At 39.1% G+C, this 13,455-nt stretch overlaps 2 protein-coding genes across 15 annotated transcripts in view; one reads left to right on the top strand and one right to left on the bottom strand.

The window, feature by feature from the left end:
• The window catches only part of HIBADH (3-hydroxyisobutyrate dehydrogenase), a 213,195-nt gene extending 212,166 nt beyond the window's left edge, over positions 1-1,029 (bottom strand). Inside the window, exon 1 of the mRNA XM_009452826.4 lies at positions 948-1,029. The gene's annotated coding sequence lies outside the window, so the exon portion shown is untranslated. The remainder of the gene's footprint in view (positions 1-947) is intronic.
• A 27-nt stretch (positions 1,030-1,056) lies between these two features.
• TAX1BP1 (Tax1 binding protein 1) overlaps positions 1,057-13,455 on the top strand; it is an 89,914-nt gene continuing 77,515 nt past the window's right edge. For 13 of the 14 annotated variants that reach the window (XM_009452503.5, XM_016956798.4, XM_009452505.5 and 10 more), the window contains exons 1-2: positions 1,069-1,201; positions 9,109-9,277. In XM_009452503.5, coding sequence (XP_009450778.1) covers positions 9,116-9,277 — 162 coding nt within the window. In that variant the 5' untranslated portion in view covers positions 1,069-1,201; positions 9,109-9,115. 14 annotated transcript variants of the gene reach the window in all.

A 13,455-nucleotide genomic window follows, 5' to 3' on the forward strand; every position in this document is an offset into this window, starting at 1 on the left:
TTTCTTCATCCATAAAATAAGGAGACTGGGACTAAATGACCTATTAAGGTTCTTCTGAAATTCTATGATCAAGTATAATACCCAGCACAAGACCAAGTTCAAAAATGTCAATACACAGGAAACAAATCAGTCTGTAAATATTGAGAACCTATGTTATCAAAGCTAATGTCTTCTGAAATAACTGGAAGTAAAGATGAAAGTATATGAAAGATAATTTTGAATGTTCTGTATTTAGAATGTGCTTCAACATTTAATGCGATCTAATTTACATATCCTTTCTGGTGCTATTGCAAGGTTTATCAGGGTTTTATGGCAACAGAAGACTATGATGAATTCGAATGGGACACATTTGCCTCTGTGGAGTTACGATTCAAACTGAATGTCCAATATAGCAAGGCAACATACACAACAAGCAAAAGTGATTTTAGAAATAACAGAACGCGGGAGAAAATTCACACACGGAAAGTGATACGGATAACAAAAGCAGGTAACTCACAGAAATGCGGCTAGAAAAGAGGCCTCTGCTGGAGCGAGAGCAAATAGAATCAGAGGGCATTAGAACTGAAAAGCTCCTAGGAGCTTTCAGTGAACAAAACTTCATAGCCAAAAAAGCACAGGACTGGGCCAGGAGTTCAGAGACAGTCTTGGTGCTCAGGGGTTTGCAGCCCTAGCCGTGTGGTCACTCCCTTGCTTCTCTGGCTATTTCCTTATCTATAAAATGAGTGGGCTAGTTTAGGCCGACTGAGACGCAGACAGGGATACGGTACTGTCCATGGACCTCTGAGCTGCCCTTTCCACATCGCTGGTGAGTTACTTAAACCTCCTGTGTGTTTCCCCCTTTCGTATGTCAATAACATAAAATCAGAATGTAAATCCAGACGCATTGTTTTGCTGCGATTAAGTTGAACGAAAATAGCAAGGACGAAGTAAGGAGAGAGCCAGCCTACCCGCCGGATGAGACGTCCCACGGCGGAGTGGGCTGGGGGCGTGTCGTCGCGGAGGGGAGCGGCGAACCAGCCAGGAGGCGGAAGAGACCGCCCCGTGGGCGGAAGTGACGCAAGGCCTACTGTCGGCTGGGAGGGGAGGTGTAGCCGGTCTTTGGGGGTAGGCGGTAGTGGCGGAAGAGGTTCGGCGGCTGATGGCGGATCAGGATCGGAAGCCTGCGTAACTTTCTCCCTTGATCCGGGAGTCTTTCCACTGGGTAAGGCGCCTCCCCGGTCCACCCCAGCGCCTTGTGCGGGGCGGCTTCCAGCTGCATATCTTTTAGGGCTCGTGCTACACCCTTCAGCCCCTGTACTGTAGGGGCCTGGCCGGTCTCGGGAGAGGTCTCTGTGGTGACGAGGCTTTCCTTCCCGAAGACAAACCTTCCTTTCCAGACTGCGATTGTGATGGGGGTGTGGGCGACTCGGATCAGCTGTGGAGTTTTGGAATAGCAACGGGTGGCCGCCCCACGCGGTGGGAGGCCCGCGGGACAGGCCTTCGCGATTTGGGGGAGGCGTGTGGGACGGGGGCCCTTTGGCTGGGGACGAGTGACGCTGGCGACCCCCGAAGGAAAAGCTTCTGGTGTCCAAGGCTAAGCTCTGGGGTGACTGTTTTGAGGGCAGTGTGGGTTTTACCGGCGCAGTAAGCTGAGAAAACACGTAGGTCGCGTCCGAGAAGGACGCTCGGGTTTGCCTTTGCGGAGAGAAACCCAGCTGTTTTGGTTTGAGTCGCCGGTGGCGAAGGGGGCGGAGACTCCCTGCGCCGCCTACTTTTGAGGGCCGCGGGCGGAGTTGGCGGTTCTGGCTGATGGCCTGCTTCACCTGGAATCCATTCCCCACCCCGCCCCGTTCGCAAGGTGTGGACTAGTCCCGACCGAGTTGCACTCCTGGCTTAGGGAATCTGCGGCTAGAGTTTAGCGTGCGCGCGCGTACACCTTATTAGTAAAAAATTGAGCTTAGCGTGCGTCTGTGTGGGTGTGTGTACACACCTTATTGGTAAAAGTTTTGTTAGAAAACACTGGCATTTGACTTTAGACATACACAGTGTTAGATTTCCGGTTTCACACAGTGGTTATGAATTGCTATTATGTTAGGCTTTAGATGGGAAAATAAATCTTGATTTTTCAGCTGTCTGCATTCTGCTAATGTTAAAATTTCTACGAGCTGTGCACGAACAATTAATAGTTACAAGTTTGGTGCTCAATTCCTAAAGGATTTAAAGAGATCATTTGAATAGAAACTAAAAGTGGGTCGATCGTCCTCAAAGTGCTTTTCGGGTTTAGGGAAGGAGCTTAGGACAGCCTTTCTCTTTCGTTCTGTTCAAGGGTAAACTTGAAGGATTGTTTGATGATGCCGACTTCTAATAAGGTTTTATTTATTTATTTTTCAAACTGATTGTTCAACTTCAAAGAACATTGTAGTTTTTGTTTTCTAGTCATCACGTTTTTTTTTTTTTTTTTTCCTTGAGACGGAGTCTTGCTCTGTCTCCCAGGCTGGAGTGCAGTGGTGCGATTGCGGCTCATTGCAACCTCCGCCTCCCAGGTTCAAGTGATTCTCCTGCCTCAGCCTCCTGAGTACCTGGGATTACAGGCGTGCGCCACCACACTGAAGGGGTGGGTTGCCCCTCCACACCTGTGGGTGTTTCTCGTTAGGTGGAATGAGAGACTTGGAAAAGAAAAATACACAGAGACAAAGTACAGAGAAAGAAATAAGGGGATCCGGGGAACCAGCGTTCAGCATATGGAGGATCCCGCCAGCCTCTGAGTTCCCTTAGTATTTATTGATCATTTGTGGGTGTTTCTCCGAGGCGGGGCTGTGTCAGGGTCACAAGACAATAGTGGGGAGAGGGTCAGCAGACAAACACGTGAACAAAGGTCTTTGCATCGTAGACAAGGTAAAGAATCAAGTGCTGTGCTTTTAGATATGCATACACATAAACATCTCAATGCTTTACAAAGCAGTATTGCTGCCCACATGTCCCACCTCCAGCCCTAAGGCGGTTTTTCCCTATCTCAGTAGATGGAACGTACAATCAGGTTTTATACTGAGACATTCCATTGCCCAGGGACGGGCAGGAGACAGATGCCTTCCTCTTGTCTCAACTGCAAGAGGCATGCCTTCCTCTTATACTAATCCTCCTCAGCACAGACCCTTTACGGGTGTCGGGCTGGGGGACGGTCAGGTCTTTCCCTTCCCACGAGGCCATATTTCAGACTATCACATGGGGAGAAACCTTGGACAATACCTGGCTTTCCTAGGCAGAGGTCCCTGCAGCCTTCCGCAGTTTTTGTGTCCCTGGGTACTTGAGATTAGGGAGTGGTGATGACTCTTAAGGAGCATGCTGCCTTCAAGCATCTGTTTAACAAAGCACATCTTGCACAACCCTTAATCCATTTAACCCTGAGTTTGACACAGCACATGTTTCAGAGAGCACGGGGTTGGTGGTAAGGTCATAGATTAACAGAATCTCAAGGCAGAAGAATTTGTCTTAGTACAGAACAAAATGGAGTCTCCTATGTCTACTTCTTTCTACACAGACACAGTAACAATCTGATCTCTCTTGCTTTTCCCCACACACACCCGGCAAATTTTTGTATTTTTAGTAGAGACGAGGTTTCTCCATGTTGGTCAGGCTAGTGTCGAACTCCTGACCTCTTGATCCGCCCGCCTCGGCCTTCCAAAGTGCTGGGATTACAGGTGTGAGCCACTGCGCCCAGCCCATCACGTTCTTAAATTGTAGACCTCTGTTTATAGTTCTCACTGCAGCCATGTTTGTAGAATTAACCAGCAAATACCTTTTCCATAACAAAAGTAAAATTTTGGAATTCAAAGTTTCAACCTTTTTAATAATGTTAAAATAATCATGAAAGATCCTAATGATGCTCCTTGTATACTTCTTTTGGGGACTTTGTTGTATTCTTTTGGAATGGATATGTTAAATCTGGGCTTTATGCATTTCTGTCTTTTTAAAGCTTATTTTGTCCCAAATAAACCTTTAGAAGAAGATAAAAATGTCCTCTCCCCTAATATGTGTGGGCCAATATCATAGCATTTTAGAAACCAACTTATAAAAATCTAAAAAGTAAATAAAAGTGGTGCGGGTGACACCTGGGCGGAATGTCTTGGCACTCAGGTGTAAAGGATTCTGGAAATAGGGATGTCTGCAAGGGTGCAAATTAATAGACTGGGGCTTTTGCTGTTGCCTCCTAGAAAAATTGCTGATTACATTTTTTGGGAGCAGAGGTCTGTTAAGAGTTGTTAGTCTTTCTTTTTTTGAGCCACAGTGTGAATAATTGGAAACTATTTGAATGCTGGACATTTTTTCCTTTCATATGTTTGTGTGTCCTATCGGATTAAAGTTTGGAGATAATTCTAAAGGTTTTTTAGCTGAAGATGTGAAAAACTTTCAGTAACTCTATCAACCATTACCTGAATTACAACACTTCTAAGGGTACAAAGCGTTCATATTCTAAAATGCGGTGTTTCTGCTACAGTGGGTCATATGTGGAGTGTTACTAATCTGTTTCATTTCTTTATTTGCTTTGGTTTTACTATTACAGAAATTTTCAAACATACACAAAGGAGAATGAACAGTAAAATGAACCGACACTTTACTAATCTTGTTTTATTACCCCCTCTAACATTAATTTTTTCCCCTGGAGTTTTTAAAGCAAATCTTAGACATCAAGACATTTCACTTACAGTTAGTTTAGTATCTTTATTTTTTATTTTTATTTATTTTTTATTTTTGAGACGGAGTCTCGCTGTCACCCAGGCTGGAGTGCAATGGCGCGATCTCAGCTCACTGCAGGCTCCGCCCCCCAGGGTTCACGCCATTCTCCTGCCTCAGCCTCCCGAGTAGCTGGGACTACAGGCGCCTGCCACCTCGCCCGGCTAATTTTTTGTATTTTTAGTAGAGATGGGTTTTCACCGTGTTAGCCAGGATGGTCTCGATCTCCTGACCTCGTGATCCGCCCGCCTCGGCCTCCCAAAGTGCTGGGATTACAGGCGTGAGCCACCGCACCCGGCCTAGTTTAGTATCTTTAACTGATGAAGACTTTAGAAAAACACAGAATCACCATAATTATATTATCACACATAACAAAATTACCTTATTTTTGAATTCTAATTGTTAGGACTGGCAAATTATGTTTAGTATTTATCTAAATTAAAAAGCTTAATTTGGCTTCATATGTTTAATGTACAGAAGTTCTTACTATGGTCTATTTTTCAGTAAGTTCACTAAGGCTTACATTTTTGGGCTAAAGTAAAACAAGTATTGGGAACCACTGGAAAAATACTACCACAAAAGTCAAATCTGCTTTGGGCTTGAAAAAGTTACAAGAGGAGTAAGTAAAGATAACATTGAAATGCTTCCCCGCCCCCACCCCATGTTTATTTTAGCTGTATACATAACTGAGTGCCCACTATGTATTATTTATCTTTTTTATAGACATTAATGCATTCGCAAAATAATAAAATTGGAATTTAGACCAAAGACTTTATAATATACAGTTTACAGCATAACACACATAAAGAAATTCTAGAGGCATTGGAACTTGGGGAAGTGTAGTAGGAAACCTGGAAGAGGGCACTGTAGCCAGCATGTATAAGCATTTCTGATTTTGTTTCCCAGCCAAATGTGTCTGGCCCCTTAATTGTTGACTGGACGTTTCGTACTTATCCTTGGCTTGCCTACTTACTATACTCCTGTTTGTAGAGGTGCACTTTAGAGAAGGGGAATCAGAATTTGACATGGTAAAGCTGCTTGCTTCTACTTTCCTTTTTGTGTAGGGAGTGTACTTCTCTCCAACTGAGGGGAGGTTTGTACTTTTTCTCAGGATGTTAGTGAAGCTACACTTCCCAGGCATTACCACAAGGTGATGCAGTGACTTTGCATATTATTTCTCCACTCCCGTGCGACCTTGACATTCTCAGTGAATTCCAACATTTTTATAAGCTTGCCTAAGTCTGTTATCTGTAGGAGGAGTGAACCAGAGGAACTATGTGGGAATTAGAAATTTTATTATTTAAAATGGGTTGATTAATGACATAATTATATTTGATTGCATTCATCCATGTAAACTTTTTAAATGATTAGTAGCTATATTGTAATTTAATAAGAGTAAAAAATGACAAGGTACTGGAATGACTTTTGTAAAATATTTCTATAATTATAGCAATGAAATTTTAAAAAGATTGGAGTGTTGGAGAGAGATTAATGAAGGCCATTAATAGGATAATCACAAATTATTTTACTTTTCAGACTTGTAAACATTGTGAATACTATATTTTAAAGTGAAATACTAGTGTTTTCTATTAGAAAATGTGAAATTCAGGGGAGGGTTTAAAAATGGAATTTCTTGTTAATAGGGCTATTTAAAACAATAGAAATAATACATTTATATATACTTGTAAAAATTCAAACAATAAATTGATGTAAAATTTAAGGTCCTTAAGTCTTCTTTTTACACACATCCCTTATAAGACTATTAACTCTATAGTGTATACTTCTTGAGTTCCTTTTGATGCATTTGTAAACATACACAAATACATATATGTATACCTATGTGCTATTTTGTACCTCAAAAACTTCAGTGAACTAAAAGTATAAGGTTGGATTGTGGATTTTTAAAAAACTGTTATAATTGAGGTTAACAGAAGTTGAAACACTTTTGCCTTGTTTTATAAAAAAAATAGTTACAGCTTTGTTGGTTTAATTTATTTTAGGAAATGATATGTTAAATTTTAAGAAAAAAGTATTATCCTTAATCAGCTTTTGATTAAAAACATGGGACGTTTATTCTAAGCTAGTTTATTTCCTTCTTACTGAATATCTTTCTTAAAGGAAGCGTGACTATTCACTCGCTTCATAGAAAAATATTATTCTCTCAATTCAGTTTTGGTAGTTGTATCTAATAGATGTTGGTTCTGTTGATTTAGCTATAGTTTCTTTTGTTGGTGTCTTATAACCAGTAGTGAGTTTTTTTTTTTCTTTTTTTTTAAAGAACTGGAATTGGTGTTTTTTTTTTTTCCTTTGTGAAGCCAGTGACTTGAAAAGAGATAATCATTAATGACTTCATTAGTATCATGACCTCCCTGGGAGCCCAAATTAGCTCAGACAACTCAAAGAAACAAAATAATAAAACTCTTCAGTTATTTTAGGCAGAGTTCTCCAGTGTTTGTAAATGCTACCTGTTCATTTTTCTGATGGCTTTAGGTTACCAGGTAGAGTATTCATACTTAAGTCTTTCCATGAAATATGGTTGCTGGTAGCAAAGTCCCTTTATTAGTGCAGAGGTAAAGGAGGATTGCTACTGAATATACTCTTTATCTTGGAATGCTTGCAAACCTCAGGTAGGGAGAGGCTGACAGCTAGCCTGATACTCTACAGTGGTTTCCAGGTTCATGATTGACAGTCTCTTTTTGGGATATCCATTATATTCAGTAAAGCAGGACTTCGGCCATAACAGAAGCAGAGGGGACACAAGAAGAAAGTTGATATTTTTTAAAGTGCTTATTATTACAAAACTTTAAAAATTTGCCTTAGTATTTCAAACAGGTCAGCAAAAGAAACAGTTGTAAAAGCACACTGTTTTAGATCTTAGCAATAAGCCTTGTTACTAATGGCTAAAATATGAGTAGAGCCTTACTGCTGTGCTTGCTCTGTAGAAACTTCATTGATTTGTGAAGTAAATTAGATTAATTTGGTTAGCAAAAACCTTGCCCCAGTTTTCCCCATTATTACAGAGATGCCTGTTTTAATGACTCAAGCAAGTGCAGTCAGGACAGTCATAGTTTCTTATGTGTATTGTAGAATTAGTGATTGTACGGAGCCTGTGACAAACTCTACAGATTGCTTTTTTGGGTAAATCCTCATTTGTTTCTGTTTTCTCAAAAGTAGAGCACAAAATAGGGAAAACATTTGGATCTTGCAGTTTTCATAATCTGCTTTCACCATTCATCTGCTATCCAGTGCTTGGTGTTTACTAAGCCAGTGAGCGTTCATGAATCTCTAAGAGATTTTCAACAGTGTGTATTTTATTAACACTACACTTTTATTTTTATTTTTAAATATAAGTTTATTTTAATCAGTAAACATGTGGAAAGGGTACGTGAATACTAGAAGTTGAGGTAGGATCATTGATTGGACCTATGATGAAATGATAGGTTTGTTATAGGTGGAGAAGAACAAATAGGCTGAGCCATTTCAAGTAGACCAGCTAAGGTTTTACATGGTTTGAGAGATTTGAACAAGCTTGTATCAGAAGCCCAAGAAGACAGGCTGGGTTTGGGATCTGTGGAAATGAGTGAGAGGTAGAAGTTGTTGGATAGTGGTTCTCTTTTCTGGTTGCATACAGGATTGAGATTACTTGGGGCGATGTAGGGGCAGGGCTATGTATATTCGTATACACACCCACAGACACACATGCACACACTCCCAGGCCCCAATCCCAGAAAGTTGTTGTCATCTATTTTTTTTTTTTTAAAGGCCCCTAATGATTCTAATGTGTAACCAGGGTTGAGAAATGCTGGTCCAGGGGATTAGAAGGGCAGGAATGTAGGCACAGAGATGTTAGCGTCAGGTTTAGTTATAGGAACCCAAAACCTAGGGAGAGGGGAAGAGATGAATGGGATGGGTTAGGTTAGGGAGGAGAATGACGAAGCTCAAGGGTTCTACATAGGAAGGAAAAGTTAATTGACCCATAGCCAGTAAAATACTGACTTTTAACTGTTCTTGTTTCTGTTTCTTAGTGTTTGTTACTAGGAGCCAGCAGGTTTATATTGGCAGCGTGTGCACGAAAACACCTCTGGTTCATTTGCTTTTGATTTAAATAGAAGCAGAGGGCTAGGCTTTCCAGGAGAGTTAATTTTTGGTTTTGGTTTTTTAACTTTTAAATGCCCATATAACTTTCTGAGCCAAATGGGTTTTAGTTATTTTTCCAGTTTGTCTGTATTTTTATATTTAATCATATTTTTAAGAAGTTCCAGTATTTACAAAGTATATATTTTCTTAATTATGACATGCAAATATTCATGAAACTTATATTAAATATTATGTATTTTCTGAAGGCATAAGTTTATTCTTAGTTGGTATAATTTAACTTGTATGAATTACTTGTTTCAGATTCACAATGACATCCTTTCAAGAAGTCCCATTGCAGACTTCCAACTTTGCCCATGTCATCTTTCAAAATGTGGCCAAGAGTTACCTTCCTAATGCACACCTGGAATGTCATTACACCTTAACTCCATATATTCATCCACATCCAAAAGATTGGGTTGGTATATTCAAGGTAAGAAAGCTTTCTGAATATGTTCTCCATGTAAACACTTAAAATTTTCTTTTAAAACAGATTGGTAAGTAGCTTTTACTTGCCTTGTCTTAACTCTGCATTAAGACTCATTTTTGTAAACATCACCATGAAATATTTAACAGTGGGGAGTAGATAAAATGGATGTTGGGAACTCCATTTCACCAGATTTTCCTCTCCCTGATCAGAAAGTTTACCTTCACTTAAGGACTTGTGAAAATTTTTTCAGAATCTTCTTTTCCTATTTTCTCCATTCATTACCTGCAAAAAAAAAAAGATCTTTTTCTTTGGGTTCTTATATTATTTACCATTTTTTCCAGTCATTTGAAATTAATTTTATACAGCTTGACAGCCATGTTATTATCCCTTCTACTGTCCTGCGTGGCTTAAATATTGCTCAGATTGTATTACACAGTTTTAAGAGTATTCTGTTTGTATTACACAGTTTTAAAGTATTCTGTTTAACATGACTGAATAGTAAACTCTTTGATGGCAGGAGTTCCAGTTCTTATATTTTACCAGTGATTTTGTATAATACTTTCTTGAAAATAAAGGTGATCATTACAGTGGTACACCTCACTGTGCAGGACTTTTTCTGGCAATTTTAACTCTTCAAAATGTAGTGGAAAACCAAAACATAAGAATGTCCTCTGAGCAGTCAAAATAATGTCACGAATGTCCAAACAGTAAAACACATTCACTTTTCTCCTGTGTTATTCTGTAGTCTTCCTCAGAATCAGTTTGTTTTATTTTAGTTAAGACTTTTATGGGCTTGAAATTTTGATTGTCTAATCTGTATAAAGTTAAACAACAAGGAAGAAAGAAATGAATAGCTGCTAGAAATTAGGCACATTGAAAGTGTCTAGAAGTAAAAGTCCAGCCTGACGGGAAGGCAGAAAACATTTGGACAAAACAAAGTTTTGGCATTTAATGACTTAGTTCCTTTCTTTGAATTCCTCATTTCTTGATGTTTCTGAATACAACACAATAGTTATTTACTGTTTACTTTTTGTGTCAGTTTTTTAGGCTTGTCAAATCCCAAAATGGAGAAACATTCATTGTAACAATTTTATGAAATCAGGAGTAGTGTTAAAATTTTATTTCTTATTTTTTGAGACAGGGTCTTATTCTATCACTCAGGCTGGAGTGCAGTGGTGGGATAGTGGCTTACTGCAACCTGACCTCCTGGGCTCAAGTGATCCTTTCCCCGCAGTCTTCCAAATAGCTGAGATTATAGACACAACACCACGCCTGGCTAATTTTTAAATTTTTTGTAGAGACAGGGTCTCACTATGTTGCCTAGGCTGGTTTTAACTTCCTAGGCTTAAGTGATCCTCCTGTCCCAGCCTCCCAAAGTGCTGGGATTACAGGTGTGACCCACCGCACCTGGCCTCAGTAGTAGTTTCGATTTTATGGGAGATACTGGTATCAAGTTAAAGATACTGATTGAGAACTGATGTTTTCTGTAGTAACAGAGCAGAGAGGAAGAAAACAGAAATGTGACTGAGGAAAAAGAAGGGCATTTCCAGCAGGAAAATGGTACAGGTTGAACATCCTAAATCTGAAAAATCTAAAATCTGAAATGCTTTAAAATCCAGAACTTTTTGAATGCTGACATGATGTGCAAAGGAAATGCTTATTGGAACATTTTATGTTTTGGATTTGGGATGCCCAACCAGTAGGTGTAATGCAAATACTCCAAAATCTGACAGATTTAGAAATCCAAAGCACTTCTGGTCTCAAGCATTTCGGATAAGGGATCTTATCTGAATCTGTATAAGCAGAGGCTTAGAGGTAGGAATGTTCATGAGAATGAGTAAGTCAGTTTAACTAGAGCATAAGCTTCAGTTAGGGAAGTTGTGGGAGATGAGATTGGAGATAAGTTTCATTCTGTCTATGGACGACCTTCAGTGTTAGAGAGTTTATGGACTTTTTTCTGAAGGGCAGTGGGAAGTCTTTGTATAGGTATAGGTTGTTTGAAAAAGTATGTTTCAGGAAGATGAATTATTACCTTTTTCCTGCAGACTACTTGTTTATTTCTTATATTTTTTCATTTTTTTAAAGCCAAAAGCCTGTGACTTTCCCTTCAAATCCAAACAATCAGTTCTAACCATTTTACTGCTTACATATTTCTAAATCCTTAATATCACTAGTTCATGCCTTCCATATTTTTTACCAAGACTATTGCAATAGGTCAGCTGTTTTACCCACTTTCATTCTTGTCCTCTAACCTTTGTTTTTTAACTGCTCTATATAAGCTGTAAAATGGAAACCTGAACATGTCTTTCTGTTGTTTGAAACTCTTCATTGGTTCTTCATCATCTGTAGAATAATGCCAAGACCAAATAACCTAGAGCCATACAGGGCTCCTGTATAAGATTTTATTTCCAGCTTCAGTTTTGGTCATTCCTGCTGCTGCCTTTTTGCTTTGGTAATGCTAAACTATACTTCTTTCATTGTGCACTTTAAGGATTGTAAGTTTTCTCTCAGCAAAAAAGAAAAAAAAAATCTTCTGTTTAATACCCTTTCCATCCTTTTTGCCAGCATAAAACTTTAAAACTCAATAGGAAGTTCAGGCATGTAGTAAAAATTTCAGGTAATACAGGAAGGCTCAAGGAAGAAAATAATCATGCTTAACACTTTTACCTACTGTTAACTATTGTTAACATATTGGTATATAGCTACATGTAATAAAATTACAAATAATTATACACATGCATAATGTGTGTATAATAAATATATACACACATACTACTGATGCATCATAGTGTGTGTATATATTCATTGAACCAGTTTCTTACTATTGGAATTTACATTGTTGCTAAATGCTTATCATTAATACTTAATAAAGATCTCTACCTATCTTTATTTTGTCTACTTATTTCATAAGGTAAGTTCTTGGAAGTAGAATCACCATGTTTATGGCATTGTATGTTTTTAAGCACTTTATGTGTACTGCAAATTGCCCTCTAGAGTGATTTTGATAGACACCATATTGACAAGCAGGCAGGAAGAGAGTGCCTGGGTAGCAATTGTAAGGGAGGAGGAATGAAGATGGGAAAGTAGTATGCTTGAGAAAGTGTTAAGGAATTTGATTTGCCTGGGACAGCTATCAATTAAAAATTTATTATTATTATTTTTTTAGAGACTGGGTTTTGCCATGTTGCCCGGGCTGGTCTCGAACTCCTGGGCTCAAGCGATCCACCCGCCTCAGCCTAAATATGTGCTGGGATTGCAGGCGTGAACCACCATGCCCAGCTACAGATACCAGTTTTGGAAGATGAATGGGAAAAGTTAGTTTGGATCATGTTGTAGATTGTTTTAATATTTGAGGGATAGTTTTTAAGTAAGGAGTAATAAAGTTTAGAAGTGAAGCTTAATCTTATAGTGCTGAGTAAGATAAATTGGAATTCGAAAGGAATGGAGGTAAAGAGAACGTTTAGACTATCCTAATTTTCTATGTGAGATAATGAAAGCCTAAAGTGGAGAAGGAAGTAAGTTGTGTGTAATAATCCATAAGTAGAATTCATAGGATATGTCAACAGTCAATTGAATTAGAACTGGCACTCATTCTATGGCATCTCAGTAAGGAGGAGCAAGGTCATATGTTAAAAGTTGGGGAGGGCTTGAGTATAGATAATTGGCCTTGCTACTGTGGAAGAATGTCATAGGGAATCGGAGTGGCTTAACCAGAAGATTACTAAGCAGCAATTTTATGACTTTTTCCAGAGAGATTCAGCATCTGGAGTTGTGTCAAGAGTGCCAGAAGTGGCTGTCATTCAAATTGGGTGTTGGAAAAGGGTGGGAATGGGAAGGGAAGTTAAGAGGACAAAGGATACTATGGTGGTTTTGAGTACATTATTGAAATGATTGACTGATAGTGAAGTCCAGGTTGGGTAGGGAAATGAGTGAAGCCAAACAAGGGATATAGACCGGGTTGGAGGTTTTTGTTCCTTTTAGTTTTTTTACTCCCTCTGAAGTATTGATTGATTAGTTTTAATTATAATGAAAATAAACATTTAACATGTTGGGAATTTTATACATTCACCTCTCATCTGAGCATTATACTCCCTGTTTTACAGATGAGGGAACTGAGGTCCAGAGAATAAAGTGACTTGTTCAAATTTATCCATTTTACATTGGAGCTGAGATTTGAACCT

This window comes from Pan troglodytes, chromosome 6 (assembly GCF_028858775.2).
Source record: "Pan troglodytes isolate AG18354 chromosome 6, NHGRI_mPanTro3-v2.0_pri, whole genome shotgun sequence".
NCBI classification, from domain to species: domain Eukaryota; kingdom Metazoa; phylum Chordata; class Mammalia; order Primates; family Hominidae; genus Pan; species Pan troglodytes.